The 27,752-nt window shown below is 52.2% G+C and overlaps 7 protein-coding genes across 7 annotated transcripts; 1 reads left to right on the top strand and 6 right to left on the bottom strand.

The window, feature by feature from the left end:
* Positions 1-347: 347 nt before the first annotated feature.
* V8C40DRAFT_140895 (forkhead box transcription factor) lies at positions 348-3,212 on the bottom strand. The gene is made up of 2 exons (XM_083211201.1): positions 3,158-3,212; positions 348-2,990 (listed from the first exon to the last, which is right to left on the bottom strand). Exon 2 carries the CDS (start codon positions 2,911-2,913, stop codon positions 619-621), a length of 2,295 nt encoding a protein of 764 aa, XP_083077007.1. The 5' UTR covers positions 2,914-2,990; positions 3,158-3,212; the 3' UTR covers positions 348-618.
* A 485-nt stretch (positions 3,213-3,697) lies between these two features.
* Positions 3,698-4,451, bottom strand: V8C40DRAFT_235532 (uncharacterized protein). Its single transcript, XM_083213868.1, has one exon. It carries the CDS (start codon positions 4,380-4,382, stop codon positions 4,053-4,055), a length of 330 nt encoding a protein of 109 aa, XP_083077006.1. The 5' UTR covers positions 4,383-4,451; the 3' UTR covers positions 3,698-4,052.
* A 62-nt stretch (positions 4,452-4,513) lies between these two features.
* On the bottom strand, positions 4,514-5,756 carry V8C40DRAFT_235530 (uncharacterized protein). The gene has a single exon (XM_083213867.1). The coding sequence runs from the start codon at positions 5,154-5,156 to the stop codon at positions 4,533-4,535; it is 624 nt and encodes a 207-aa protein (XP_083077005.1). The 5' UTR covers positions 5,157-5,756; the 3' UTR covers positions 4,514-4,532.
* A 2,995-nt stretch (positions 5,757-8,751) lies between these two features.
* V8C40DRAFT_140865 (uncharacterized protein) lies at positions 8,752-13,991 on the bottom strand. Its single transcript, XM_083211200.1, has 3 exons — positions 12,970-13,991; positions 10,375-12,906; positions 8,752-10,308 (listed from the first exon to the last, which is right to left on the bottom strand). Exons 1-3 carry the CDS (start codon positions 13,695-13,697, stop codon positions 9,195-9,197), a joined length of 4,374 nt encoding a protein of 1,457 aa, XP_083077004.1. The 5' UTR covers positions 13,698-13,991; the 3' UTR covers positions 8,752-9,194.
* A 639-nt stretch (positions 13,992-14,630) lies between these two features.
* V8C40DRAFT_284366 (uncharacterized protein) lies at positions 14,631-19,092 on the bottom strand (the record flags this gene model as incomplete). The annotated part of the gene is made up of 5 exons (XM_083222144.1): positions 17,379-19,092; positions 16,846-17,306; positions 16,487-16,789; positions 16,102-16,412; positions 14,631-16,046 (listed from the first exon to the last, which is right to left on the bottom strand). The coding sequence occupies exons 1-5, from the start codon at positions 18,506-18,508 to the stop codon at positions 14,631-14,633; spliced, it is 3,621 nt and encodes a 1,206-aa protein (XP_083077003.1). The 5' UTR covers positions 18,509-19,092.
* Positions 19,093-21,574: 2,482 nt separating this feature from the next.
* On the top strand, positions 21,575-22,709 carry V8C40DRAFT_272978 (cytochrome b5 reductase family protein; the record flags this gene model as incomplete). The annotated part of the gene is made up of 4 exons (XM_083220418.1): positions 21,575-21,740; positions 21,817-21,898; positions 21,963-22,506; positions 22,560-22,709. 4 exons carry the CDS (start codon positions 21,575-21,577, stop codon positions 22,707-22,709), a joined length of 942 nt encoding a protein of 313 aa, XP_083077002.1.
* Positions 22,710-23,093: 384 nt separating this feature from the next.
* On the bottom strand, positions 23,094-27,056 carry V8C40DRAFT_235516 (uncharacterized protein). The gene is made up of 2 exons (XM_083213866.1): positions 24,230-27,056; positions 23,094-24,172 (listed from the first exon to the last, which is right to left on the bottom strand). Exons 1-2 carry the CDS (start codon positions 26,822-26,824, stop codon positions 23,156-23,158), a joined length of 3,612 nt encoding a protein of 1,203 aa, XP_083077001.1. The 5' UTR covers positions 26,825-27,056; the 3' UTR covers positions 23,094-23,155.
* Between the last annotated feature and the right edge of the window lie 696 nt (positions 27,057-27,752).

The following is a 27,752-nucleotide window of genomic DNA, read 5'->3' as shown; positions in this document are numbered from 1 at the left end:
CTCTCACAAACCCCTTTAATACCAGTTCCCTAGGTACACACGCGCGTATGCGCATGTTTGTGAATCCAGACTCCATGCATCCAACCCATAGTCCGGTAAAGAAGTGAATACACTCAATAGCAAGAGAATAAGAGAACCAATCAAGAGAGAAAAAAAGAAAAGAAGAAAAATAAAGCCAATAATCCCTTGCAATAAAGCCAAGTCCAAGTCCAAGCCCAGGCCCAGGCCGTACCAGCTAAGCCAAGCTATCCCATTTCCCGGAATCGACCGTGGTCGTATTCCAATGCCGCAAAAACAAAGGTAAAAAAACAAGTTATACTATGTACTCAGAATCATCATTACCCATTAGGGAACAAGCCGTGAGGCCCAAGGGGAGAAGTTGGGCTTGCACGTAGAACTGCGAACCCCATCGCAGTCTAGAATCGCGTAACGTCAAATGCCAGTAATCGTCGTGTGAGTCGTGTGAAGGAAGCTTTGGTCGTGGTGTATAAAGTGCTAGACATTCGAGAAGGAAAGCAACCCTTGATCTGTTCTTCATTGGGCTTCATCTTTCCTCCCATGTTCATCAATGTCATAAAAAAGTGATCGTCATCATTTGCCTTTCGCGAGCAACGTCTTCTAAAAGGTGGTTGAAAAGCTTCGGCCTAAGGCAGGTTTCCCGCTCTGTTTCAGGCCTCTAGAGGGCTGTGAGCCAGATCCGATCTTCTCGAACCCCTGAAGGATATCAAGGCCGGTAAAGTCTGAGCCATCCACGCCAGCCCCTGAAGCAAAGTCGTTGGGGTCGATGTGGAGAGATGGCCAGTCCCCGTCTCCTGGAAGCTCTATTAAGGAGACAAACTTGCTCGGCGATGCACCCCTGATGGGCGATCCTTGAAAGAGCTTGGACGGGGAACCGAGACCCTCAAAGGCTTTGCTTGGCGTTTCCAGAAACTGTGACGGTGTATCAGGGGCCTTGAGCAAAGGCGCCGATGAGACAATCTTCTTGGAAGCTGACAAGTCTCCAATGGCTGATGAGGAAATAGATCGATCTAGGCGAGCGCGCTTGACAGAGCGCTTGATAGGTGAGCCAGCATCTGCACAGCCGATGCTATCGAAAACATTCTCATCATCCACCGGCAGATCTTGGAAGATGTCAAAGTCGGGAATATGGCTGGCGTTGGGGGTGTCAAAGCTGAAGAGGTTATCGTCAAGGCGGAAGGCAGGACTCCACGGCAGGCTGTCATCATTGGAAAGGTTGGCTACTCGTCGCAGGGGAGATTGCAGCAAGTGACGGACTTTGGCGCGATGGATGCGTAGGTTCGTGTTGGGAGAGACTGAGGGTGGTGGCTGCACGATGGCCTTGGCCTTCTTAACGATGGGAGTGAGAGGAGGTGGCATCTGGTTGTCGTGGGACTGTCGGAAAGGAGACGATGAATTGAGTCCATAGTTGGAAAATGAACGGCTCTTAGTCGGGCTAAATGGAGAAGATCCCCTGAGTCGTGCAATCTCCTCCTCGGCGCGCCCGCGCTTGATTCGGTGCCGGTCAGCCTCAGATGTGAAGAAAGCTGACCTGGTTGCGTTCGGGCGCATAGCGGATGACTCGAGAGAGGAGATGTAGCCGCTGTCATCCATGGAAGCGAACTTGCGCTTGTGAGTCCTAGTCACAGACGAGGCAGGATTGCGGCTCATAGGAGGTGGTGTGCCATTTCGTCGCTCTGGTCGAGGCACAGGTGGAGTTGAGTGTAAAGCTGCAGGTAGAGGCGAGAAGAAGGACGATTCCAGTGGCAATTCGTTGTCGAGACCCTTTTCCACCAGGTCCTCAGCAGGCGCATTGTCAGACACGAGGATGGTGGCATCTGAGGAAGGCTCCAAGGGCATGGACAAGGTCGCCTGAGAAGTCGGAAGAGGCGGGAGGCTGTTCGCGTGCTGCGGCTGGTGGTGATGCATAGGAGCCGGGGGTGGCAGTGAAGGCTCGGGCATCAGTGCTGGCGTTGGTCGAGAGGGCTCCAGACGAGTTGACATGACGGGGAGGTTCTCTGCAGTTGGGACCGATTTGCGTGTTGGCTTCTCCTTGAGGAACTGGAACTCGGTGCCGGGCTCAATACCCCAGTAGTTTCCCTTGCCGGGGTCGTCCTTTGGTCGTTCGATCTTGATAAAGTTCTTGTGCAAGCTTAGGTTATGTCGAATGCTGTTTTGCCATCCTGCGTCGTTGGGGTTGTAGAAGGAATAGTTGTCGCTGATCCACTTGTAAATCTGAGCAAGGGTGAGACGACGCTTTGAGGACCGTAGAATGGCCATTCCAATGAGTTGTGCGTAGCTGTGAGGTGGTTTTGTACCATCATCGGTGATGGGTGGGAATGAATCGTGCGGTGGTAGTGATTGCTCCTCGGCCTTGGATTTCTTGTTGACTCGAGCCTCCTTGATTGGTGCCGCCTCCATCAGTCCCTTCCTCCCACTTGGATCCTGGTAGTACTGCTCCACTGAGATATTAATAGCCGGAGGTGCCGGGAAGATCTGAGGGTGAACATTTTCCTTGCCGAAGAAGGCGTTGGGATCCGTGAGCGGTGGCTTCTGTAGGCCTGTCTTGAAGTTGGAGAGCTGCGGCTTCTTTTGCAGCGAATCCGTCACCGGGGCCTTGTCGGTGGGAGGCGCCATTGAGATGCCGTTAAACTTGTTGAGGCCGTGTGAGGGTTTGAGAGGCGCTCTGGGTGTCTTGTTCTTGAAGGGAGAGAATTTGCTGCCGTGAGATGATGATGCGGGCTCGAGAATGACGTTTGAGCTTGAATTTCCAAGGGGACGGCGAATAGGCCTGGATGGGTTCGGCATGGGTGCGTGGCTGGTCATGGGTGCTGGTGCTTCGTTCTCGAAAAACATGTCGTCATTAAAAACTTCAAGCGGCCTGGAGGAGCCGTAAAAGCGCGTCGGCTGGGCCATTTCGGCCTTTGTGTGGTGATGCTCTTTGAGCGTTGTGGAGTGGGCTGTGCGTGAACAGCTGTGAAAAGCTTCTGCTTCTGGGCGCGCTAGTCAGCCGAGAGTGCAAGGGGAAAGACGCGACACCGGCGTGGTTCTGAGAGCGGAAGCATTGCAAAACTCCGGGAGGGCTGAAGGAAATTAAAGAGAATGGAGAGAGAGAAGAATGGAATAAAAAAGAGCCAAGCATGGGGTTTTTTGTGCTCACCTCGCTGAGGTCACCGTCACTCGCAGGCGCGGTGGGGCGGCAGATACAAGGCTTGGGGGAGTCACGGCCCTGACCGGGTTTTTTACTACTTTTTCTGTCCTTTTTTCTCGGCTGGGTTAATGGGATAATAGGAGAGCCGATCGGACCCGCAGATGAATTTTATGAAGAAGGATCTCTTTAAGATTTCTTCAATTAAGCTGAAAATGTGAAGTGGCGGGAGGGAGAAGGATGAGCGTCGCGTCGGATCGAGTTGCACGTTTGTGTCTTTTGCGCGGGGGAGAAATGGTTAGTAAAGACGGCAGGAAATGTGTAGAGCCGTGACAGTGAGGTGGGATGGAAGAGATGGAAAAAGACGAGCAAAGACGAGGGGAGACGGGCGCTGTAATAGGGAATGCCAGTATGATCGGAAGGGAGGACGAACAAAGGTGGATGGCCTCTGGCTTTGATCCAAGCACAAGGGCAAACTTTCGATCCTTGGAACAGGCCCGAGTGGATCGCCGACCAGGGCCCCTGGCAGTGCGAGAGACGCAGAGAAAGCCCAGCGCGTCAGGGATGCGATGCGGATTGGATGGCAAGCTGTCTAGGCTGACACGAGCGACCGGGGCAGGGATTGTCTGGCGGCGTGCAGAAATCTTGCTTCTCCAGCCCGCAACTAGCACAAGGCCAAGCCAGATGTGGCCAGTCGCAAAGCCAGTCGTCCGTACTTTGTCGATGCGATGGTTGTTGGATGGGTGGAAGCGCTGGACAGGATTGGATCGAGCAAATGCGGTCCCGTCTTTTGGTGTGGTGGGTTAAATTGTCAACGAGATAAAAGCTGCTGTGAGTGAGAAGTGCGAGCGAGAGTGAAGGTGAGGGTGAGAGTATGTAAGGTGCAAGCTCAAGCACAAGCACAGTATTACAGCGCTGTACAGCACAGTAATGTGAGGGTGGCCTCCCCCCCTCTTCTTTGCACGGAACGGGCTTTTAGAGGGCTCGCGCGCGTCTCAGCAAGACCCAAGCCAAGGGAGCCTGCTGTCTTCGTACTGTAGGAGAGAAAGAGACAAGCAAGACAGGCGGCGAGGGGCGTGTCTTTGGGAATGCAACAAAGATGCACGGCTTTCTGTCTTTTCCCTTTTCTCTCTTTGACTCTGCGTCCTGACGATCGATCGATGCTCTTTTGTCTTGAACCGACTGGGGCTGGGCTGTGCGAGAGCGGAGCAAGCGAGCCTGTAAGTGAGGACTGCATTACATGCGCCAGAGCATGTGAGTAAAAGGTCCGTACGGAGCAGCTGCCGGTATCTGTGCAGCACGTAGCACCATCTGGATAGTATATTTTGCCAGGGGATGGTGATGCTAGCAGCAGCAGTAGTACGAGCACGTACATGAGATTGATACCTTAGTAGGTAAGGTAGGTAATAGAGGTGTATGTGTATATAGTATCTATAGAAGGGCTGTGTATGAGGTCTGGTGTATCATCTGGCTGGGTATGCCAAGGTATGGAAAGGTAATGGACCGAGGGAGTGGTACAAGAACGAGGCTTCGTATATGCGAGTATAGTAGTAGTATGAGCCGCGAGATACCGAGCGAGGCACAAGGGATTTGAAGGTAGCAATGATGCGATTGATGCGCAATGTACATACAGCAGATGTAGATGTAGATGTAGGTAGATGTAAGTGCGAGAAGCAGTAGCGGCAACACCCTTTTTGAAGGCTTCCCTGCGATTCGCCGTCGCCATCACGACCATCCCATCTGCAACCCGACGGTTGCCATGCGACCTGCGCAAGTCCATCATCGCATCAGCTGCAGCGGTAAACAAGAGACGGAGCTCTTTGACTGGGCAGTGGCCTGCATGATGCATGCATGCGAGAGGGTTGGGCGCCGCAATTGGTAGCCCAATCTCGCATTCAAAATGTTGTTGCTTATCCTCTACTCGATATGCTTGACAGACAGAGCTGGCGATGCTCTCGACTGCCGCCCCCAATTCGGGGCCAGGTACCCCGATTGAGCGCACCCATGGCATCAATGGCAATCCACTTCTAAATGCCTAGCATGTACTAACTTTAGTAGCCCTATGTCTAGTGTTTTTAACCCCATTGATGCTGTCCGGAAGAATGAGGAACGGAGAAGCCGTTGTAGTTATGGATACTATTTGATCGCGCCTCGTCTTTTTTTCCCGGCTCGACTAAGGTTCGCGCTCAGCCTTCAAACCATCCGTCATCATCAGCTGGCTTCTCCCATTAGCACCTCGACTACTGCCACTTAGCCGTGGATAGTATTAACCCGGATCGTCCATTTACGTACTCGCTCAGAGGCAGAGTTTCTTGTCCTCTTGGCTAGTGCGTGCAAGTGGAATCTGTCATATGTCTCATTCTGTTCCTGCCACGATCACAAGGTTAGAATCCAGGCACCCCGATTCTAAAACTCGCGTGTTCTCGACGCCTGCGTTTCAAACTCTGTTCTTCCCTGGCCGGACCTCTTCAGCCTTTTTTCTGCGTCTTGATCCCTCGCAGGGATCTTGTTTCTGCTGCCCTTCTGACTCTTGTTTCCCTTTGGCTTTGGCTTTGGCTTACCTTGTTCCCCCCCTCCACGAACCCCTCCAAATCCGTATCCCTTCCCCCCCTCCATGAGCATCTCCCCCACGCATAATGATACATGCTTGCAACATGTCCATTTTTATCTCATCTGGGCCGGCCTTTTCGACGGAACGGACATATGACAACTCCCAAACCCACTCCAAACAGATACTAAAGATAAACAAAACAGACGGACAAAACTACGGGATGCCATCTCACCATTCGGCACCAAGTCGTCGTAATACGCGACTAAATACGGAGCGACAACAACGCGTCAACCCTCTCAGCTGATGTCTGCTCTCAAGGGCAATTGGCCCTTCAACTCGGCGGCGAACCCGCTCTCAAGCATCCGGGCGGCCCAAGACAGAGGCCGGAGATGGGTCTCGGTGATACCCAGCGATAGGCTCTCCGCGAATTCGGTCGCAACCCTGGTCGCGATTCGCCCACATACCCCAGCCAGCAAGGCATGTGAATACCTCCCGCCAAGTACTCCGTACCAAGTACGACCTGTATCCTCCGTACGGAGTAGAAAAGGCGACATCTGAGCACTCACTCGCTCGTCCTCGAGAGGGAGCACAGAAGGGGGGGCGTGCGAGAATGCCGAGCGCGAGTCGCTGATTGGGCGGGCCAGGGCGTTTGAGAGTCAAGACTCGAAGCCGGTCCCACTGCAGCCCAACAGTGTGACTGACGTCTGGGTCTTGGGCCGACTTCTGCACTCACTCTCACTCTTCTTTGCTGGGTGAGCAGTCGAGTCTTAAGTGCGTGCCCTTTGGTGGCATGTTGGAGGTCGCTTACAAAAACGCGTCATAATCAAGACGCGTCCAGACCCTTGTTTACTTTGGACGCGTCGCGCACCAATCACAGCGCTGCATTGACCGCTAGCGCCGGCGCCGCCATTTAGCATCCCGAGAGCTCGCATTGGATCCATCCCGAGGCTCTTTGTTCATACAGAATCGCGATAAAAGGCACCGCGATTAATTAGCACCGCTTGGACCGAAGCGGTAGCTGGAGACGACGGATAAGACGAAGCTGAAAAAAGTGCATGAATTAGCCCGCCTTGTGCTGTCGATCGCATCCTCATGACGCAAGCAGCCGTCACGACCGTCTCCATGTCTCAGTTGTTTACTTGTACCACTCGTATCGTCTCCATCTATCTCCCGTCCGTCTTCTGCCTACAAGACTGGATTCTTCCTTTTACGATGATCAAGATCGTACCACGTCTGAGCTCCTAGTGTCAAGCCTGCTGAGCTGGCAAGCAATCAACCTCAAACACGCTAGTCGGTATAGTTCAGCAATGCATTGCAAACTATCGCCTGCTACTGGCTCAAACTACTGGTGCTACTATTTGATCTTAATGACCATATCCTTGCGGCGCATTGACTCTCTTCCACCATCCACCGGCCAAGTGCCGTGGCTTTGTCCTCTAAAGAAAAGTAAGAAAAGTAAAAAGAAGGAAATAAGAGACTTCTCTTGCACTCTACGCGTCAACGTATATCCTGGCCTCTCTCTCTTCCACCCCCTTGCTTAGCCTCCTCCCCCTCCTCCATTCCAGATCCTTTTCCTCCGTGAACGAAAAAGAGAAAAAGACAGACATTTGAACGAGGGAGGATACACACTGTGTCATCGAACTGCCACCCCCTTCCGATGATGCCGACAAGGAAAGCTGGGGGAATGGAGTTTCTACTAGTTTCTTCTCAGACTGAAACAGCAGAAAGACAAGTGCAATGCTTCAGCGTGGCCGTTCTCTCTAGCTTTTCTCGTCCCTGAAGATAAGTCTCAGGCTCTTTCTCTCCCGTGTTAACGGTTTCCTCATCCCCAACGTGTCCCCCATGCGCAGAGCCCTGCATCCCGTTCGCCTGTCACTGAGCACGAACCACACGCAAGGCATCGCCGTCTACTGTAAATTCTTGGCCTTGTAAGCTTAGAACTGTTTTACAACAAAGTGTTGCCATTCTATGCCGAGTTGGGTATGCACTCCCGTAATTTGACATTTCACGGAAACAGAATAGAAGGAGTACGAGTATCTACTTGTAGAAGAGAGAAGCCCCCAAACGCATAAATGGCTGCATCTTGAAAGTTATGGAAGAATAAGGTTAGTTGGAAATCTGCACCCTAGTCGGTTCACCGAGTATCTTTAATCTCTTGCTCTCTTTTCGCTGGGGCCTTGCTGCAACCCTTGCTTGGGCTCATGCGCTGTCATCCGTTCCCTTGTCCAGTCAGTTGCTTCTATTTCCGTACAAAAAAGTACAGGTAGACACACAGAGAAACTTGAAGAATGCTGTACTTGAGTAGGCACAACAGGCAACAGGCAGTAAGGACAAAGAAAAAAAAGAAGGCCGAGCAATGCGAACTCAATGGACGGAGCGCAGCATGTACAAACCGCATGCATCTTTAATGAATTGCATCCATTCCTTCCCTTATCCGTCTAGTTATACCGCTGTATGTACATGCACTCAATTTGTTACTCGCCATCTAATCCAACCGCCCCTTGCAAGTCTCACTTCTATTGCGGCTCTTCCCAGTCCATGATGAGTTAATCAGGCATCATGATAGCACCTATTCTAGAATACTGCTCTCCTCAGCACCAGTCGGCCAAATCCTTCACCCATCTCCTGACATCTTGCATTCGGTATTGCCACCTCCTGCAGGGGGTGAGGACCCTTCAAATTCACAAAAAGAATAAATGATACTGCATGAGAGCAAAATGGCCGTGCACGGTTGTTTGTACAGTCGGCTTCAACACTCACCTCTCAATAGAGAATGTCACCACTACTCCGTACAGCCTTGTACGACCATGCCTGTAGCTATGAATACGCTTCCCGCTTTTTCGTCTTCTCCTCCCCCTATGGATTGCCACGTACGACCTGGCATCATGCTCGACTCTACCTGAACCGTGCAACTGCCGTGGCCTGTGCAATATATTTGAAACATTGAGACCTGCACCACTCATTCATTCATCAAGCCCGTCTTGGCCCTGACAGAGTGAGCATGTACAGTAGTAATACAGGCAAGTATCCCAGAGTGAGAGAAAGGCGAAATGCTGAAAGGAACAAGCTGCTCTTCATCTGACATTGGATGTTGAGACATGGCCTCTATACTACCTTCTAATATGATATGGAAGCTTTTGTCACATTGTCACGATTTGGTGCCAATACATCGCACACGTACGAGCTCCTGAGCAAAAAGCCGGCAATTCTGAAGAAGTAGAAATCATAGGGATAGCATTGCTAGCTCCTAATAATAAACAATAGTTTCAAAAATGTTAAATGACAAAATCTCTCTCAAACTCAGAACCTAAACATAAAAAGCATTGTGTTCATTTTCGTGCTAAACGTACACGCTGCCGGAATATCTCTCTCCTTCTCCTACTTCCTTTGCATCCGCCTCAACATCGACACCAACTTCAAATAAAACCAAATCCCACTCTCAGTAGTGTAAAGAAAGGCCAAGGCCTACTCCCCTTTGCCAATCGCAGTTTAGCAAGCCTACTCCAGAACTCGGCCAGCGACGGCAGCTGCGCTCTTGTCCTTTGTTGTCGTCTTCTTGAGAGCTCTTCCGGCTTGAATCTCTCCCAGGAAACCAGCGGGACGGCCGCCGCCTGCTGCTGGTAATGCCGGAGCACCGCCAGGAGGAGGTGGTGGTGGAGGAGGTGCACCGCCAGGCAAGGCCGGAGGAGGGGGAGGACCTCCCATAGGAGCCAATGGTGGAGGAGGAGGTGGGCTTGCAGCGTCTGGCATAGGAGGAGGTGGTGGAGGAGCACCGACAGGCGTTCCACTCGGCAGAGGTGGAGGAGAAGATATTGCCTCGCTTGCCGGAGCAGGGGTGGATGGCGACGAATCTCTACCAGCAGCTGAGAGCGGCCTTGGTGGCGCCATGGTACCGAACAAGATAGACGCCAGCTGAGCAGCGTTGCCACCGCCGGGCCGGTCATCGTCAGAGTCTTCGTCGTCCGACTCCTTGTTGGAACCCCAGTCGTCAGAATCGGCTCGCTTGCGAGACCATGGCTGAGCGGGCGCGGGAGTTGGCACAGGGGCAGACTTGATATCCTGCGTCATGCGATGGAACGGGTTGGTGGAAATGTCAGCTGCAGGTGTTGTTGCTTCCTTTGGTGCAGCTGGGGAAGATGCTTCCGATGACTGCGACATCATCTTGAAGTAGGGGTTCTTGCTCTCCGTCTCAGCGGGAGGAGAGGTAACCACAGTGGGAACAGGCGGCGGAGAGACGGCCGAAGGGGGAGGGGGAGCGGCAACGGGAGCAGGTGGTGAGCTCACTCTCTGCTCAGGCGAGGGGGTCGAAGCCTGTGGTGTAGCCTGCTGCTGGCCTTCGTCTTCATCGGATGACGAGCTCTCCTCGTCGTTGATAGCCTCGAGTTGGCGCTGCAGCTCAAGTTCACGCTGTTTAGCAGCCTCCATCTCCGCACGACGAGCAGCCAGCTTGGCTTCCTTTTCCTTGGCTTCTGCCGCAGCTGCCTTCTTCTTTTTCTTTTCCTCTTCCTTTCGTAGCTTTCCTTGTCGAACCTGTTCCTCCAGAGCCTTGAGTCGTTCCGCAGCCTCACGTTGCTCCTTTTCAAATTCGTCTTCCTCCTCCTCTACTTTTTGCCTGTAACCAGAATCGTTAGCGACTCATCACTGAAAGAAAGGGGGAATAGAACACTTAATGACATACCTCATTTGTTCGGTCTCCCTCTGTTGCTGCTCATGCTCCCGAGCCAGACGCTCCTCTTCGGCGGCCTTGGCAGCCTCTTCCTCTGCCTTTCTCGCCACATCACGATCATTTTCGGCTTTCCCTCCCTTTCTTGACGGAGGTGGCGGAGGCTTCTTAGCCGCAGCGGCCGGTGCCGCCTCTTCCACGGCCGGAGGTGGGATTCCTTGTTCTTCAGCAAGACGAGCCTGACGCTCAGCTTCTCGGCGGGCGTCCTCCTCCTCAGCCTGACGCAACTTGGCAGCTCTTTCGCTCCTTTCGCGCTCTATACGCTGAGCAGCTGTCTCTCCAGACTTGGTCGGTGCCTTGATACCCAGCGCTGCGAGACGCTCAGCCATGCGCTGTTCAGCTTGCTGCTTGATAAAGGCAGCACGCTCCTCGGGCGTTTTGTACGAAGAGTACGAACCGCCACCAGCTGTAGAAGAAGGAGTGGCAGTACGCGAAGCCGGAGCGGGACTCTCGTCCTGCTGGGGAGCCGCGGCAGCAGCTCTTTCTCGGCGAGGCTCGTCTGCTGCTGAAGGCCGTGTAGAGCGCTTATCCTGGGCCCGGACGCGGGCTGCCCGGCTCTCGCGCTGGAGATCGAAGATAAAGTCTCGAACTTCGTCCTCAACACCGAGAGCGTCCTCCCAACGACGCCTCTCATGCTCACTGCTGTTGTCCTTTCCAGTGTCGTTGAGGTTATCCTCGATGCTGCGCGAGAATTCACGGACACTTTCCTCAACGTCGCGGACCATGCGCTCATTGCCCTCCTTTTCATTCTTAACCCGGATGGTCTCTTCCTCGAGCCTCTTGGGGGCGTCGAAGTCCTCAGAGGTGGTCTCAATCTTCTTGCCTGTCAGAGCAGCAGTTCTCTGTTGCATCATGGCCTTGGCTCGAGCCTTGAGCCGGTCCGATTCCGTGACTGATCCGCCAGGACCAGTTCCGACAATGGACGACGCGCTGCCAGGGTGAGCCTTGGCATCCTTGAGACGGAAAAGCTCAAGTCTTGCTTCCATGATGGCCTTTTCCGCCTTTCGGACTTGGGATGCAAGTTGGGGAACCTTGTCTGTGAGATTCTGGAGCTGGCGCTTCAGAGCTCTGGTCTCGGCGTCCGAGTTACCCACGGCCAGTGCAGCGTCTGGGTGCGCATCAATATCATCCTGGATACGTCGGATGCGACGGTAGAGTTCCTCTGCCTCGCGGCGATCGCGTCGGTCCAAGATGTCGTCCTCTTCGTTGTTCTTCTCATCGGCAAAATCCATAGCGTCGAGCAAAATCTGCTTCTCCTTGACCTTTTTCCTTAGCTCATCTAGGGTCAAGTCATCGTTGGAGCCGACAGAAGACGCGGCTGGGGATTCGGCTCGGGGAGAGGCTCCTCCCAGCCTTCGGCGAGCACTAGACCTGTATCCGAACTCCTCATCGTCATTCCTGAACACTGTGGCATCCTTGCGTCCGCCAGCAGCAGGGCTTGGGCCGCCTCGGAATGACCGATTCTTCATATAACTAACGCCAGTCTTTTGGGGCAGTAGGGCGGCACCAGAGTTCTTGCGAAAGTCAGACTCTTCATGCAACATCGATTTCAGGGTACCGATGGACTGGCTGAAGTTGCGAGTAGAGGGTGGGACAAGCTCGGGAGGCAGCACGTTGGGCATGGGGTATCCGTTGAGCTTTCTGTAGATTAAATGCATAGCGACAGCAAATTCGTCCAAGTTCAGGCGGCCCTTGTTGCCGTGGTCGGCCAACGTCCAGACTCTCTCCAAGTCAGGCTTCTCAAGGCCACTTTGGCCGAAGATCTCAATAGCCGTGTCACCACCAATATAGCCCTTTCTAAGACCATCCCAGGCTTTGAAGAGGGCATCGTATCTGGTCTTCTCTTCCTTGGTAATAGCCCACGGAATAACAGCATTGCCCTGAAGGCCAGCCGTGGTAAAGGTACCACCCTCACGGCCCGCCTGAGGCATCATGCGAGCCTGCAGCGCATCAATGTTAGGCAACCCAGATGCAGGGGCATTGACGAGACCCCATTGACCTGGCACTCCTGTGGGTTGTGCATTCAATGGGGCTACCATGCCACCAGGGCCGCCGTATCCGGTAGGCATAGGGGGCAATGGAGGAAGGGGGCCATTGAATCCTGTTGGCTGGGGATTTTGTAAGTTTGCGTAGCCCGTCGGCTGAGGTTGGAGACCATGCGACTGTCCTCCAAATCCCTGCTGTTGTGGTTGTTGCTGTCCAGGAAAGCCCGTCATCTGCGCTTGGAGAAGCTGCGAGTTTGATGGTGGTGGTGGTTGCGGCTTTGGTTGTTCAATAGTCGGCACATTAGCCGCCTGGCTCGTAGAGGGGCCTTCATCTGCCACGCTAAAGCCGATGATGTCGACCATGCTAGACACCTCATTTTTGACATGGTCGGGCAAAGTTGGTGGCAGTGTCTTGCCAGTGAGCTTCAAGTTGCAAAGGTACATGGCAAGGGCGAATTCGGGGAAGTATAGCTGTCCCGCTCGCGTAGTATCCGCCAAAGTCCTATATGGCCCTCTGTTAGTCTCTGTATGAATCGTAGCGAATATAAATGCCTTGCTTCCTTACCAGATATGTGACAAGGCTTCACCATCCAACTTGGAACGTATCAAAAGGTCCCTAGCCTTTTCTCCCGACATTGTCGCCGAGCCATCTCCCACAGCAGACTTGAAGAGCGTCTCGAACTTTGCTTGATCCGCGGCGGTGATGAAAGACAGTCTAATGTTGGGGATCTTGCTCTGCGTCTTTTCGCCTCTTCGTCCCTGGGGTTTGGCCGTTCCGCCGGTCTGGAAAGACGCGGCCACTTCCGCGAACCCAGTCGGCTGCGGCTTTATCGGAGGAGGAGGAGGGGAGATTGTCGAGCTAGACTGCTGCTGAGGCGGCACGGATGGAAATCCCGTCGGCTGCGGCACCTGCTGTTGAAGTTGAGGCGGCTGCTGCTGCTGCTGCTGCTGTTGAAACTGCTGCTGGAATTGGGGAGGAATCGACGGCATTGGCGGGGCGCTCGATGTCTGGAACTGCTGCGGCTGAGCCTGTCCCGGAAACCCGGTATACTGCTGCTGCAATGGCTGCTGCTGCGGCTGGTATCCCGTCTGCTGGGCCTGCAGCGGATATCCGGTGTATTGCTGCTGCAATGGCTGCTGTCCGAAGCCCGTGGGCTGCGGCGCAAAGGGGCCCGGCTGTTGACCCGGCTGCTGGCCAGGCCCAAGACCGCCAAAGGAGCCGCCATACTGCTGCTGTCCAGTCCCCGGGCGAGGACTGTTGCCTCCTAAGAAGGCGTTCGAGTTGGAATACATCGTGACCGCCGTGGGACGCTCGGATGTCGTCGGATCTGTCGCCTCAGGAGGTTTTCAAAACGAGGAGCGCGAGAGCTCCGCAGCTCGACGAGACGCAGGCAAGACAAAGAGCGAGAGCGAGAGTGAGAGAGAGCGAAGCACAAGTGAGTGAATTAAGGGCAGAATTGAGCCCCAAAGCAAGAAATCAGGCGTCAGACGCAGACAAAGGAAGCTGGCTGAAAGAACTCGAAGGTGATGACGAAGCTCGCGCCAACGCCCGGTGAAATGATGCTAACGTTGCTTAGGCGGGCGACTTCGACTCCGTAGAGGTTCCAGTTACGAGGAGTGCCTGCAGAAGAGGAGCTGCTGGGGCTGGGCAAATTGCGTGGCTCAGCGGCAAGGAACCGCCCCACGGCTCGCTGTGGCTGCACCCCACCCGGGTTTCTTGCATACAACTCGGAACATGCATAAAATGGATTCCAACGTACGAGCATTTGAATGAAAGAAATGGTCCTTTGTTACAATATTGACTTTACACACACGCGCAAGACTTGGTCAATGACAGAGAGAGGCTGCTGTATGCTAGTTATCAATACCAGTATATCGAGATGGCATCAAGCACTATTAATATGCGGATATAAACTTATAAAACTTTGAGCTTCCTGGTTCTATGTTTAATAGGTATGTAGTCTGCTTGGGACTAATAATGACAATAAGCAATGGGTATCAATCAATCCATCCATCGAGCATGCATGCAAGCAAGCAAGCAATCCAAATGACATGCCAAAAATAAATATAAAAATAAAAGTCCCGGGTTTGGGCACGCTGGCAGCTCCCTGCCTTCTCATCTCCTTCACCCTAGTCGATTCCCCTTTCCCCTGCACATCTCAAAGTGCCATGTTTTCCTGCAAATTTATACCATTGCCAGGGTGGCCCCTTTTCAGCTTTCTCTTTTCATGGTCTTTCCTCTTCAATAGGTTCCACCGATTCACCGAGAAAGCCTTGATACTTCCCCATAAGCAAGCTTATTTCGTTATCGGAAATCAAAAAGCTTTCGTCGGATGCTGGGTTGCTCGTCCCTTCGACGGCTGAAGCACCGGTCCACCCGGGCTCTTTCTCAGGGGGGCTCTCCATCTCCGAAGGTGTCGCATTGCCCGCATCACTATTTGAACTGGCGTCCGTCGTCGGGATACTAGCCGCGTCGCTTGAGACAATGGAGTAAGGCCGCATCGTTGTCTCGTCGGAAGTTTCACCCGAGAGAGGCGCCGATACGATAACCTTTAATGTTTCCGAGCCATGGTTGGAAGTGGAGGGACCCCTCCGCAAAGAGGAGCCTGTAGCGTTTTGAGCCTCGAATTCTCTGCTGGCGAGCCCCCCAAAGTCGACTGAGAATGTGCCCTCTTCTATCTCGCACGTTTCCAGTGCTGGGTCGGCCGACGTCTGTCCAATACCATGTATCTCGTTGTAAGCCTTTTGGTTTCTTTCAAGCACTTGATTCAGCGCCGCAATTGCGGCATCCCATTCATCGCCTAGCCGCTGCACAAGGGGCTTCTCCACAACCACTGGAGCCTTTTCATGTTTGAGTTTGTTGAATAGCCCGGATGAGCGGCGTGTTGACACTACCGGCACATCAACTTCTGCAGATTTCTGGATTGTCTTGGCTAATTCTGCGTCCGAGAACGCTGAGAAGTGCCGGATTGTGGTGTTGGCCTCAATGCGCTTCACTAAATGCCAGAAGTTGGAGAGGTTGAAATCATTGCCCTCGCAATCCAGAGTATGCAGTGTTTGGTTGCCCGAGATAGCTTCAGCCAAATCTCCAATATTAATATTGAGCATCTGGCTTCGGACACGAAGATGTTCAATTCTCTTGTTGTGCTTCATGCCACTTAACGATTTGGAAAATTCCCTTCCTAGCCGGCCTTCATCCAGCTTGGAAGAATATCCGGATATATCCAGGAAACGGATGGTCTCGTTCTTGGCGAAGAGTTCTGCAGCGGCCTCGCAAGCAGTGCTGCTCACAGCGTCCGGCGTGGCACAACCGGCCAAGCTCAGGCACTCTATTGTCTTGTTGGTGGTCAATGCTCGCATCAGGTTGACAAAGCTCTGCTCATAGCTGAACTCAGTCATCTGCATGAACAAACTCCAAGGTCCGTGGCCAGAGGCAATTGCATCGCACAAAATCTCGATACCATCATCTAGCCAGTTTGAATTTATATGAACTGTCATATGTCTAGCGTGGCCCATGCTAAAGAAGAGCTGGGCAACTTGGCCTCCAGTGAGGCCGCAATTATTAAGGCGGATCACTTGGAGGCCTTGCGACATTGGAGACTCCATATATTTTGCGAGAGAAACAACACTAGTAGTGTTGAGCTGTAGTTATTTAGTTAGCTACCAGAACTACAATGATCAGGTCTCATGCACTTACGATTATCCCAGAGAGATCCAATTCTTGCAGAGCCCAGCTATTAAGCGCACGCGCAGTAAGGAGTGGTTCATCCGAGACGAGTCTAGTATTGCCCGATATATTGAGCTTCTTGATATTGCGCAGTTGATGAAGAGTATAAGTTATTGTTTCAAAGCCAACAGTCCCATTGTTGTTCGACGTGTCGATACACTCAATAGTCTCAGCTTGGCCTGCAAGTCCACTCCAGAGCTTGGTTAGATCAACGTCGCCGAGTCCGCAACTGGATAGTTCAATCTTCTTCATGTGGACATCATCCAATGCAAAGACATTTGCTAAATTAAAAAAGTTAGCGACAACGTTCAAATTCAATACAGTCTTGCCATGTCTCCTCATGCGGCGCGCATACCTAATTCAGCTACCTCGCTCGACCCAATAGGATTGCCAGACATGGAAATGCCATGGCAGTGGCACAATTGGGTCTTGAGTAACATCGACAGGGGCCGAATAATCTCCCCGCTCATTTTGCGCATGGCGGATTGGTTGATCGACCCACGACCGGTCTGCGGCCTCCTTGCTCGTTGTAAGCCGACAGTATTTGTAAGATCAATATACCGTATAGATTCAGAAGAAAACATCAACGCATGTATCTCTTGTTCTAGAATCGGAGCTTGTATGAGAAGCTGATAGTAGTCATCTGGTATTCTAACGCCTAATACGCTTGTCAGCTATGGGTCGGGGGCCGGTTCAGAATTGGAGTGTAAGTACCGCTCAAAGATGTATATACCACAGCGTCTCCAAATTGTGAATAGTCGTTCTTGTTCGCCAGTGATGAAAGATCAACATCACGAAATGATAATGCTTTAAAGAAGCTATTGTATCGCAATGCTCGAAAGACTGCAAGGATCTGAAGTGGAGAATACTCTGAATCATCGGAGGCAAGTAGTCGGAAAGCCGGCTCTGATGGGGTATACCATTCGATTGTCCAAGCGGGGACCTGTACGCGGAAAGCTTTGCAGTAGGCTTCTAGACTTATCTCAAGGCCACCCAAATCGTTTCCGGATGTCAACTGAAGGGGTGCCGGAAGGCCTTTGATCTCGAAAATAGCATGCTGAAGGTTTTGTGGCCACATGGGTTTCAAGACGCGGTCGATCTTAACAAGGGCCTCGATAATCCTACGATAAAACGTACTTGCTAGGACGAGGCGAGTTTCTCGGTCAAATGGCAAGCTATTGATGTTAGTTGTGAAATGTTGCATCAATCAATTAGACAAACAGGCGTTGGCCCGGGATCTCACTCACCGAAAACACATCGTAAATCTTTGCTCGTGAGACGCTACTGAAGCCTGGAAACGGGTCAAAGATACTGTCCCAAACTCGTAGGTTTTCAGTCGCAGGTCGCCTGGCAGAGTTGAATAATCGGCTTTGAGTATCTCAATAAAATAACACATGTAGGGCCCAATGGCAAGGTAATACGTCGAGGTATCTATGACATCCTGGGATTCGTCTGTAGCAGCACCTTTCTGAGCTGTCGCCACAACACGTTTTACCACTGGGAAAATCACGCCCTGGGAAGCACTGTCGTCCGATGTCTCAGTAGGGTGCATTGTGTGGGTGATGCGGATCTTAACATTCTCAGGCACATTCGTAGGGAGAGGATTTCTCCTAGACCTTGCCTTACAAGCCTGATGAATATCCGCTAACCAATCATCTCTTTCTTTTGGGAGAGCGAAGTAGAAGTGTGCTTTGCAGGAGGCGATCTTGGGCGCTCTTGAGTGCCACCAAACCTCAATGCCATGACGGGAGCTTGAAGATTCCTCAACGAATACCGCAATAATGGACCGGAGGGGTATATCCAGTCGAATCTCTCCCGAGGCAGATTTGGTGCTCATGGAATGGATAGAGTGGAAGCCTTTTCCGTGGCGGTCCTCCGTCTGTGTCAGCTGCGGGAAGATAGCTCTAGCAGCTTCCGCGCTTCCGAACTTGACCAATGCATGATCTGCCAGAACGAGATATTCGGATCGAGCTTTGAGCAGAGAAGAATCGGGCTTTAACCATCCATATCGAATCATCTCCATTGAGGCAAAGGTAGGCTCCACAGGGCTGCTAGGGGATTCCGGGGGGATAGTGCTAACGGAAGAGTCTCTGGAAACTCTCCTCTGCAGCCTTTCGATCATGGATCCGGAGCCCGATGGCGTCTTGGAGAGTTTTCGTTGTGAAGACCCAGACCTGGATGGTCCACTGGACATTGAATCTAACGAAGAGCTACTAATTGAGCGGAAGGCTTTGGACAATGTACGGGACTTTTTGCTCTCAACAACATCCGGCGTTTCCCCCTGGGAAGGGGCATTATGGAACGGAGATAACGATGCCGTCGTGCTTGCAACAGAAGATCTCCACTTCCATTTCTCGGAGCTCTTTGTGGGCTTCATTATGGCGGCTGGATTAAGATCCTCGAAGCGAAGCTGAGGGGCGGGTTGTCAGGAGATCTCAGCTGGACATGCCGATCATGGGAGAAGAAACAATGGAGTAGATGGAGTCAGATCTTTCTTGAGGCCTGGGGAAATCCAATCGTTGCGTCAAGGAATCGGTGGCCTCGAAGGCCTACCTAGTAGGTAGAGAATGGCGCACACTCGTCCCGGCTGCGAACCGATGTCTCAGCCCACCGGTGGTGTAGCTGGCAAAATAGCTGGATAAACCGGCGAGACAAATGACATGCGCCTGTCTTTTTGTCCTCTCTTTCCCCCTCTTTCTTGTCTTTCTTTCTCTTCTTTCTTCAGGTCACTCAAGAAACGCGTCCAAGCCGGTTTCAATGTCTTGACGTTCTATTTTGTTTTTGGATACCAGGGCAACGTCTGAGTCGCTCAGGAGACAGTGCGGGATGCACTTCCCAGGCGCGAATAAGCGGTAGGAAATCGCTAGGGAGACGCGAGTCGTGGATGGCTGAGCCGTGGAGGGAAGGTCGATACTTGGTGCAGGGGGGTTGTCGTCGACTCTGAGAAAGGAGAAATATTCTGTTGCGATTTGACGGAAAATTCGCGATTTTTAGGCGCCAGGACAGCGGTGGTGTAGGCGGGCGCTTTTTTGTTACGGTTTCATCTATCCGCGAGTGAGATCGACATGAGCGTCCGCAAGCGTTCTTTTTTTTTTCCCCCTGCCCCTGGGCTTCAGCTGTGCAGCTTATCACAAACACACGCGATAAAGTCCGATCCGCAGTAGAAATGCCTGTAGATGTCACATGCAGCTACAGAAAAGACAAATGGATGTCACGGTCCGGAGATGCGTCGCTGTTGGCCGTCTTCGTCTCGACTGAATTCGTAGCAGTTTGACGAATCGAATCGCTCTGCTTACTGACTGCGCGGCCAGGTGTCCGTCCAGCGGTCTGGCCCGGTGTCACACGATGAAGGAGAAAAGAAGAAAAAGTCACTCGAAAAAAAGGCAGAGGGGCTGCAGAGGGGCTAGAAAGGAAGAGTTGGCGGAAGATTGGGAAAAAAGAGAAGAGGAAATACGAAGGTGTGCCGCACAGGGAGACAGGCGTGTGATATCTCCATGAGCTCCTCTATTCACTGGCCAGGTTCAGCAGCTGGATGACGAGACCAGCCAAGCATCCGCCACACGGGGCCGCAAAAAGCGAAAAGGCCCCTCTCAACTCGAGTTTGAAACCGCGTAGTCGATTTGGTGCCGTTCAAGGGTGCTGGACAGGGTCTCCGGCCGTCCGCGACGCATGTCAGTTTTTTTGCGGATTCACAAACCAGCGTCATGCCGCCTCTGATAGCTGGAATCTCGATCTCGGCGCGCAAAGTCAATTGACGTCTGGCCAAGCTGTGCTCAGAACCCACTAGCCTATGAGGTTCGCTCAAGGCCAGTCGTCCGCGGTACGAGACGATTTAGTCCCGCGCATTTAGATTCGCGCTGCGGCTAGGACTGCAGGGCCCCGTATTCCCTCCACCGGGCTTCGTCATGCCATTTCATGTTTATCTGCATCAAACACCCATTCCCATTCTTTGTCCAGCTCGCAAAGGCGAGGGCGACTCCTGCTTTATTCGCCCCGACAGCTCCATCCTGGGAAATATCTGGGTTATGCCATGGCTCATCATTTGCTTTCTTGATTCGCCTCATCCAGATCAATACCCGATCTGGCCTACTCCGTGCATGGGGGTTTCCCTTTTATCTCTGCTCTTTGTTGCTCTTTCATCACTGTTACACAGACTCTATCCCATCGAAGAAGTTGTTGTGGCATACCTTATGCACCCACGGCGGAGCCGTAACGCCTCATTGACCAGGGTCCGAGAGCTGGTGTGAGGAGGCTGGCCAGGGGCTCCAAGGATTATACGCAATGATCACCGCAGTCCCTCCAATTTCTGATAGCTGTGATTTTCTAGCGCCTCGAGCTGCAGTTCAGTAATATTCCGTGCTCCGTATGTAATCTGCAAGTCTCCCCGTGGTATAAGTTCAGTTCCTACCTGTATAGCAGTCTATCTGCAGTTCTCATGGCCCCAAACTGCTCGTCCAAGTGCAACCTGCATGGAGTCTGGGTACTATAGCGTTTGACCGGAGGTTGGTAAGCTTTGGGTCATTAGGGCCGTGGAATACGATTACGGGATTTCTTAAAAGCAACGCGGTGCCGCGTTGCTCCGTGCCATCTCGTATGCCCGGGCGTCAGCTGCCGAAATGGTGCTCTTCGCTATGCACAACTTCCCTGATTAGGGACAGTCCACCGCAACACAACTTATGCAGCAGCAAGATACGAGTACAAGGTGCAGAACGCACGCAGAGCTAGTGCGTGACGAGACGAGACGAGACAGACGTCCTTGTCCTCTTGTCTTTTCTTGTTTCTGTGCTCCGGACGGAGTACCGTGCCATACAGAGTAAGCGCCCAATCGACCACAGTGCCGGACCCGTTGTATGTACCGGATGGTGGCATGACGTATGCATCTCTTTTCCCATTCAGCCGTCTTTGCCTGCCCATCCCATCCGCATCCTCCCAAGCAGCTCTGCCTGGTCGAGGTCGAGTCGAAGGCCTGGTTGAAGGAAGGTCGCAGTTCAGGTGGTAGAACAGGTAACAGTGCAACAGTGGCACGATGATGTAAGACGGAGAATGGCACGCCCCGGATCATTCGTTCTGCCGACAGCGCGGCTGGCGATTGGCGGGCCGTCTTTCGTTGGGGACGGCCCCAGCCAGCTCAACGGCAGAACGAGCCCTGTCCTGTCACCGCCAAAATTTCCTACCTTGGACGTGTTATCAAGCCTCGTCTTTTTCTCCAGATCCAAGCATTCAAGGCGACTCACCTGGCGGGAAGCGTCTTAGAGCAGCCGTGGAGCTTCACAGCTGGCCGCAGCCTCATCGCCCTCTAGGCCATCGTCAATTGCCCACTAGCAGCCCTTTGAACCCCGAGCTCGCGCTGCCCCTCCGTGGCCAATTGTCCCGCATCGTCCCACCTTTGGACGATAAATATCGTACGCTGTGAGCTGTTCTTTTTGCTCTCCGCATCGCTACCATGGCCGCCAAAGTCGACGAGGGCGCATTCGCCCGCCAGTACATCGATTACATCTACATTCCCGCTGCTCTCCTTGTCGTTGGTACTGCCATTGTCAAGATCGACTGGACTCCATATGCCGCTCTTCTCGCCGTTGCCCTCGGCACTTGGAACTACTTCAGCTTCCGTAAGTACCCGGTCTTGGTCACATGTTTTCAATGTGCACTGCACTTCTTGGATTCAACTAATTATCTTTACTACAGAGATCAAGAAGGTGTTGAAGCCGGATGTCTTTCAGGAATTCCCGCTCCAGGAGAAGACCATTATCTCACACAATGTTGCCATGTAAGTTGAATCTTGAAAGTTTCTTGAGCCTGGCTTCGGTAGATCTAACAACCGCCATCTTCAGCTACCGATTCAAGCTGCCCTCGCCTCGGAGCATTCTTGGCCTCCCCATCGGCCAGCACATCTCCATTGGCGCCCATCTTCCCCAGCCCGATGGATCTGTCAAGGAGATTGTCCGATCTTATACCCCCATCTCTGGCGACCACCAGCCCGGATTTGTCGACCTCCTGATCAAGTCCTACCCCCAGGGTAACATCTCAAAGCACATGGCCTCCCTCCAGGTTGGCCAGGCCATTCGCGTCCGTGGCCCCAAGGGTGCTTTCGTCTACACCCCTAACATGGTCCGCCACTTTGGTATGATTGCTGGAGGCACGGGCATCACCCCCATGCTTCAGGTTATCCGAGCCATTGTTCGTGGACGTGCTACCGGCGACAAGACCGAGGTCGACCTGATCTTTGCCAACGTCACTGCCCAGGACATTCTTCTCAGGGAGGACCTCGACGCCCTGGCCAAGGAGGACAGCAACATCCGCATCCACTATGTGCTCGACAAGCCTCCGGAAGGCTGGACTGGCGGTGTTGGCTTCGTTACCGCCGACATGATTACTGTACGCTGCCCAAATAATTATGATACTCGTGTTGGTACTGACAATTCTTTTAGCAATGGCTCCCCAAGCCCGCCAGCGATGTCAAGATCCTGCTGTGTGGCCCCCCTCCTATGATTAGTGGTCTGAAGAAGGCTACCGAGAGTCTTGGCTTCTCCAAGGCCCGCCCCGTCAGCAAGCTCGAGGACCAAGTTTTTGCTTTCTAAACAAAAAAACGGTGTTATGTGCGGCGTCGGTATCTTAGTTGGCAGAGATGCATTTCCCATAGAGTTCTTGAGGAAGCACTTCTGATGCGAACATTCTAATAGATCGCTGGCTCAAAATGTTAAAAATAGGTTCATGTAATAACATCCCTGGCGAGTTGGTAGAAACCCAGGAATTTTAGGATACTTGGGAATAGAATACATCACGCATGCCCACTAATGAAACATGACAAGCGCCCAATGTTTATCTATAAAGCCAGTATGTTAATTCTTCCTCAGACTATCTAAAAAACCAAATCGCTATTTTCCTTTTTTTTGTGCGCGTTTCCCACTGTATCAGAGGGAAGCTAGTAGTATACATGTACAAATCTGTGTCCCAGCCCTTCTTATCACCAAAACCCCCTTCTCCCCCCCCCCTCTCAAAAACCCCATGAGAAGCAATATTATGATTATTCGTCATCCTCATCCGCGGCCGCAGCGCCATCATCTAGTTTAGCACTGCTGGGCTCCGCGTCTTCGTCTTCCTCATCGCTCTCTGCGATCACACGGCCTCTACGACTCCTCTTGGCCTGGCTTCGGGGAGCATCAACATCCTCATCATCATCTCCTTCGCCGCGGCCCTTGTCCTCATCATCAACGTCCATCTTCTCAGCAGCGTCCTCGTCAGCTTCGGAGAGAGGCGTCTCGTCTCTGTCCAGGTTCCGCTCTGCACGCTCAAGAGCGTCATCATCGTAATCCTCGTTGGCCTCCTCGTCGGAATCAACCACAATTTCAGCCGACTTGAACTTGGAATTCTCTCGCTTAGTAAGGCGACGTCTCTTCTTGGTGTGGTTCTCTTCCTCAGAGCCCTCATCCTCATCCGCATCGGCCTTCTTCTTCTTCGATGACCTCTTCGGCTTGCCCTCGCCAGCAGGGGCGCGTGGTGCTGGCTTGCGTTTTCGTTTAATCTTTTCACCAGTCTCTTCATCCGTAGTCATCTCCGCCTCTTGTCGTGCTCGTTCCTCCTCAGCTCGCTGTTCTGCTTGGAGCCTATCGCGGGCGGCAATGGCTTCACGTTCTTTCCTGATCTTCTCTTGCCGCTCTCGCTCCTTCTCAAGAACTGCTTGCCGCTCTTCTTCACGCTTCTTCATCTCGGCCTCTCGCTGTTCTTTGGCGGCCGAGATCTTCTCTTTATTCTTCTCCTCCCACTCCTTCTGCTTTCCGAGTGCTCTCTCAAGCTGCTTGCGGAGCGTGTTGCGGGCCATGTTAGCACGCTGTTCGACATCGTGCTTGGGATAAGGCGTTTGGGGATGAGCAGCAATCTTATCTAGCGACTCAATGGCGGCTTCGAGACCCTCAGATGCCTCTTCCAGCTGCTCAGCCGTCCGTCTGTTCTCAGGCAGGCCCTGAATTGTTGTCACAAGCTGGATCTGAACAAAGGCAACGTTGAACTGATAATGTATTTGATCCGGAGCCACTTCAAGTGCCTGTGAGTCCTTGTTAGTAAGAAATATTGTGACTAGAAACTGAAGCAATAAGCTTACCTTTTTGGCGCATTCAAGGGCCTTAATGTACGAGTCCACATCTCGATCTACCCTTCCTCGGTTTAGCCAAGTGCGGCCAAGACATGAGAGGATAACTGGATCATTTGATTTGCCATCTTTAGATAGAGCAATCTCGTAATGCTCAATGGCCTTGGAGAATTGCTTCAGCTCAGCAAAGATGTGACCCAAGTTTACGTATAGATGAGAATCCTTGACAGTGTCTCGAACTTTGTTGAAAATGGTGAGAGCCGTTTTGTAGTCTCTCTTGTCCTCCACAAGAGCGATTGCAATACCCTGAGCTGCATAGGCGTTCTTCGGGTCGAGTGACAGAGCTTTCTCGAAAAACTCAACAGCCTTGCAATACGTTGCACTTCTCTTCTGCTTGTCTTGCTCTGTTTCACGTCGCATTTCTCTTGCCTGCAGGAGATAGAGATTGCCCATTCCGACCAAGGCGTACCTATCATGCTTGTCGTAATTTTGCAGCGTATGCTTGTAATGACGAAATTCGTGATCCTCGGTGATATTGGCAGGGCGCTTTCTGGAGTGGACCTTTCCGAGATACCATCCATAGAGAGCTCGAACTTCTAGATCCGCTGTATTCTCTTGGTATAACTTTGCCACAGCGTCGGGTCCTTCCTTGTTGGGATTTTTCCTCAGTTTAATGTACGCAAGCCGTGTGCGAGCATCAGTATAATCGTCGTGACGGTTCAGCAAGCCCTCGTACACCTCGACAGCCTTGTCCGTCAGCCCACGAGCCTCATAGCTTCGACCAAGGTTGAAGCTAATGGTAGTCACCAAGGCGTCGGTGTCCATTGTGGGATCCTTCTCACCGGCCCTCATGCACGCACCTAGAGCAGCCTCGAACAGCTCGCTGGCTAGATCGTGCTTCTCCGCCTGAGAGTGAAAGCACCCAATGTTGTTCAGAAGCTGAGGTGGAAGAAACTTGCGAAGAGCCGCCTGAACTTCAGCCTCGGGTACATCCGTTGGTCTTTCTGACTCTGGGATTTGCTCGAGTTCCAGCTGCTCAACTTGCTGCAGGCACTGCAAAGCCTTTTCAGGGTTCTCCGTTTCATATAGTCGGGCCAAGTTTAGGAGGACGGAAGCGTCAGGTGATAGGGCCTTCTTTGGGTCCTTCCAAGAATTCCTGACACCCTCTAGCAAAGCAATTGCCTTCTTCATTTCCGCAGACCTATCTTCCTTGCTGTCACTGTTCTGGCTAGTGAATATTTCCTCCGCATAAATGGTCCCCAGGAGAATCATGGCTTCGTGGTTTTTAGACTGCTGGATGATTTTTTCCAGTCTCAGCTTGGCCTCTCCCAGGTCATTTTTCATGACAGACAGTTGTGCAACACCAAACTTAGCTGGGAGATAGCCAGTCTCGGTACCTCCACGAGCATCGTCGGCGCGACGATAGTAGTCGCTAGCACGCTCTAAATCACCGTTATAGTGAGCTTTTCTCGCGAGCAGATACCATCCGTCACTGGCAACGGCGTTGACATCAGTGTATTGAATAGCCTTGTGAGCCAACTTGTCTGCGTTATCCCACGCCTTTCGAGACAAGAAGTAGCCTGCAAAGGTGGAGCAGGTGATGGGGACCTCCTTATCGAGTTTGAATGATTTTTGAGTGTATTCGATCATGGCCGTTTTATAAAGCTTGAGGAACTCGTCGCTGTTGACCGGAACGTGACCGCTAGCGTCGAGGTAGTATAACCCGAGGAGAATGTTAGGAACCTTGGAGTCGGGGTTGATTTCTAGACATCTCTCCCAGGCTACTTTTGCATCCTCTTTAAACCCAAGTTGCCAGAAACAGCAGCCAATGCCGATACGAGGATCAGGGTCCACCAAGTCAGGTCTCTTCTGAAGAACGTCTTGGTATGTAGACAATGCCTCGGGGTACTTGTGCATGGAGAACAGGGTGCGAGCCTTTCCCATCAGGGCCAGCATGTTCTTGCCCTGAGAGACTCGGAGGGCGTCATCAAAGGCCTTGGCAGCGTTCTTGAGAAGCTCGCTCTTCTCCGTCCCTAGGCCTCCAGCTGTCTTTGATGGGCCTTGCAGTGAAGCTCTGAGCAGAAGCAAAACTCCACGAGCAAGGAAGATGGGTGGGAAGGATGGGTTGAGACGTGCAGCGTCATTCAGGGATGACGTTGCAAGCTGGAGGTAGTACTCCTTCGTCTTAGCTTCTGATACATGAACACCGTCAGGCGCAACACGAGGAGCTTCTCGGCTTTTCCACAAGTACATCCAGCAGAGACAGCAAATCATGCTAACTTTATCGCGTGGGTTGCCGCTCTGTATGGCGTTGCCACCTCGAATCAGCATCTCGATGGCGTGGTCGATTTTCCGTTGCTTCGCATATGCCAACGCGACGGTCATCCAATATGTCTTTGCCGCATGCTCGTTTTCGAATAGAGTACACAGCTCGGTGGGATCATCAACAAGATCTTCCAGGTCGATTTCGACCGCTTCGTCTTCCTGGTCGCCCTGTACAGGGATATCGATGGCGGAGGGGATGTCGGAGAATCGGGTGCTAGTAGGAGCCTTTAAAGCATCTCCGTTTGCCGCGCCATTCGCCGCGCCATTTTGAAGAGCCGCCATGGCTGAAGATCCGATTCAATGCCTATGGGGAGACGGGGGGCTGCTTGAAGTACTGCGAGATCGCAGAAACGCGTTCGACAAGCTGGTGATGCGCCTCGGGGGTGACTGGCAAAAGGTTCATCAGTTTTCTCTATATCATGGCAATTCCTGTCAGCCGAGCGCAGATGAGTCGGTGGCTGAGAGTCGAGAAGGAGTTGCCGAAAGGCTTGATATCGCGAGTTTGGGATTGATCACGATGAGGCGAGCCAGAAATTCCATGGATAGCTCAGGGAAGCCGAGAGTGGTCCGTGCGCCCCGTGACGCAACCTGATTGGACAATGAGCGATGTAGGCAGACTTCAAGTCACTTCGGCGTGAAGAACGATGTTTAATGTTCACATAAATGATATCATTGATTGTAAAAGTCAAATAGAATGTGAGACGAAACTCGAAATAATAGATGCGTTGACATGAATTATGACTTTGCAGTGCACAAGAGTGCCCCGGACAAACACGTGACAAACACGTCAGGAGCCTCTCTCTGAACCCCTAACTCAGACACTAACTTCCATCTACCAGATACTCAGGTACAGTCTCAAATTGACATGAACTTTATCCTGCATCAATGGGCCAATTTCCAAAGCAATTCCGGCTTGTTTTTTACCTCAGACTACCTAGGTACAAAATATGCTATTATGGACAATTAAGAAGATGGTAGAAAAGTTTGCCGACATTCTTGTGTTTCTGCCAAAATGTAGAAAAATACCAGTAGATGACCATCCAGATGCTACCAGTACATGTCACAACACAGTTATCTATCCTCTGTTATCATCTAATCATGTCATTGACATTGATAAGTAAATAGCCATTCAATACATTGAGCCAGTGGTATCTCGAGTGCTTTCACCAATCTGTTCTTATGGTCGTTCACAGTATCACGCAAACTGCTC

This window comes from Trichoderma camerunense, assembly GCF_050948025.1.
Source record: "Trichoderma camerunense strain CBS 138272 chromosome Unknown V8C40scaffold_3, whole genome shotgun sequence".
NCBI classification, from domain to species: Eukaryota; Fungi; Ascomycota; class Sordariomycetes; order Hypocreales; family Hypocreaceae; genus Trichoderma; species Trichoderma camerunense.
This window is presented reverse-complemented; position numbering and strand designations above follow the sequence as displayed.

What these genes read in the sequence shown, in the direction of transcription:
- V8C40DRAFT_140895 (XM_083211201.1), bottom strand. Translation starts at nt 2,913, where the DNA reads ATGGCCCAGCCGACGCGCTTTTACGGCTCCTCCAGGCCGCTTGAAGTT.
- V8C40DRAFT_235532 (XM_083213868.1), bottom strand. Translation starts at nt 4,382, where the DNA reads ATGCAGTCCTCACTTACAGGCTCGCTTGCTCCGCTCTCGCACAGCCCA.
- V8C40DRAFT_235530 (XM_083213867.1), bottom strand. Translation starts at nt 5,156, where the DNA reads ATGCCATGGGTGCGCTCAATCGGGGTACCTGGCCCCGAATTGGGGGCG.
- V8C40DRAFT_140865 (XM_083211200.1), bottom strand. Translation starts at nt 13,697, where the DNA reads ATGTATTCCAACTCGAACGCCTTCTTAGGAGGCAACAGTCCTCGCCCG. An exon ending in GAAGCCTTGTCACATATCTG is followed by an intron (nt 12,907 to 12,969) that starts GTAAGGAAGCAA and finishes AGGGCCATATAG; the next exon opens with GACTTTGGCGGATACTACGC. An exon ending in AGGGAGACCGAACAAATGAG is followed by an intron (nt 10,309 to 10,374) that starts GTATGTCATTAA and finishes TTCTGGTTACAG; the next exon opens with GCAAAAAGTAGAGGAGGAGG.
- V8C40DRAFT_235516 (XM_083213866.1), bottom strand. Translation starts at nt 26,824, where the DNA reads ATGGCGGCTCTTCAAAATGGCGCGGCGAATGGCGCGGCAAACGGAGAT. An exon ending in CCCTTGAATGCGCCAAAAAG is followed by an intron (nt 24,173 to 24,229) that starts GTAAGCTTATTG and finishes AAGGACTCACAG; the next exon opens with GCACTTGAAGTGGCTCCGGA.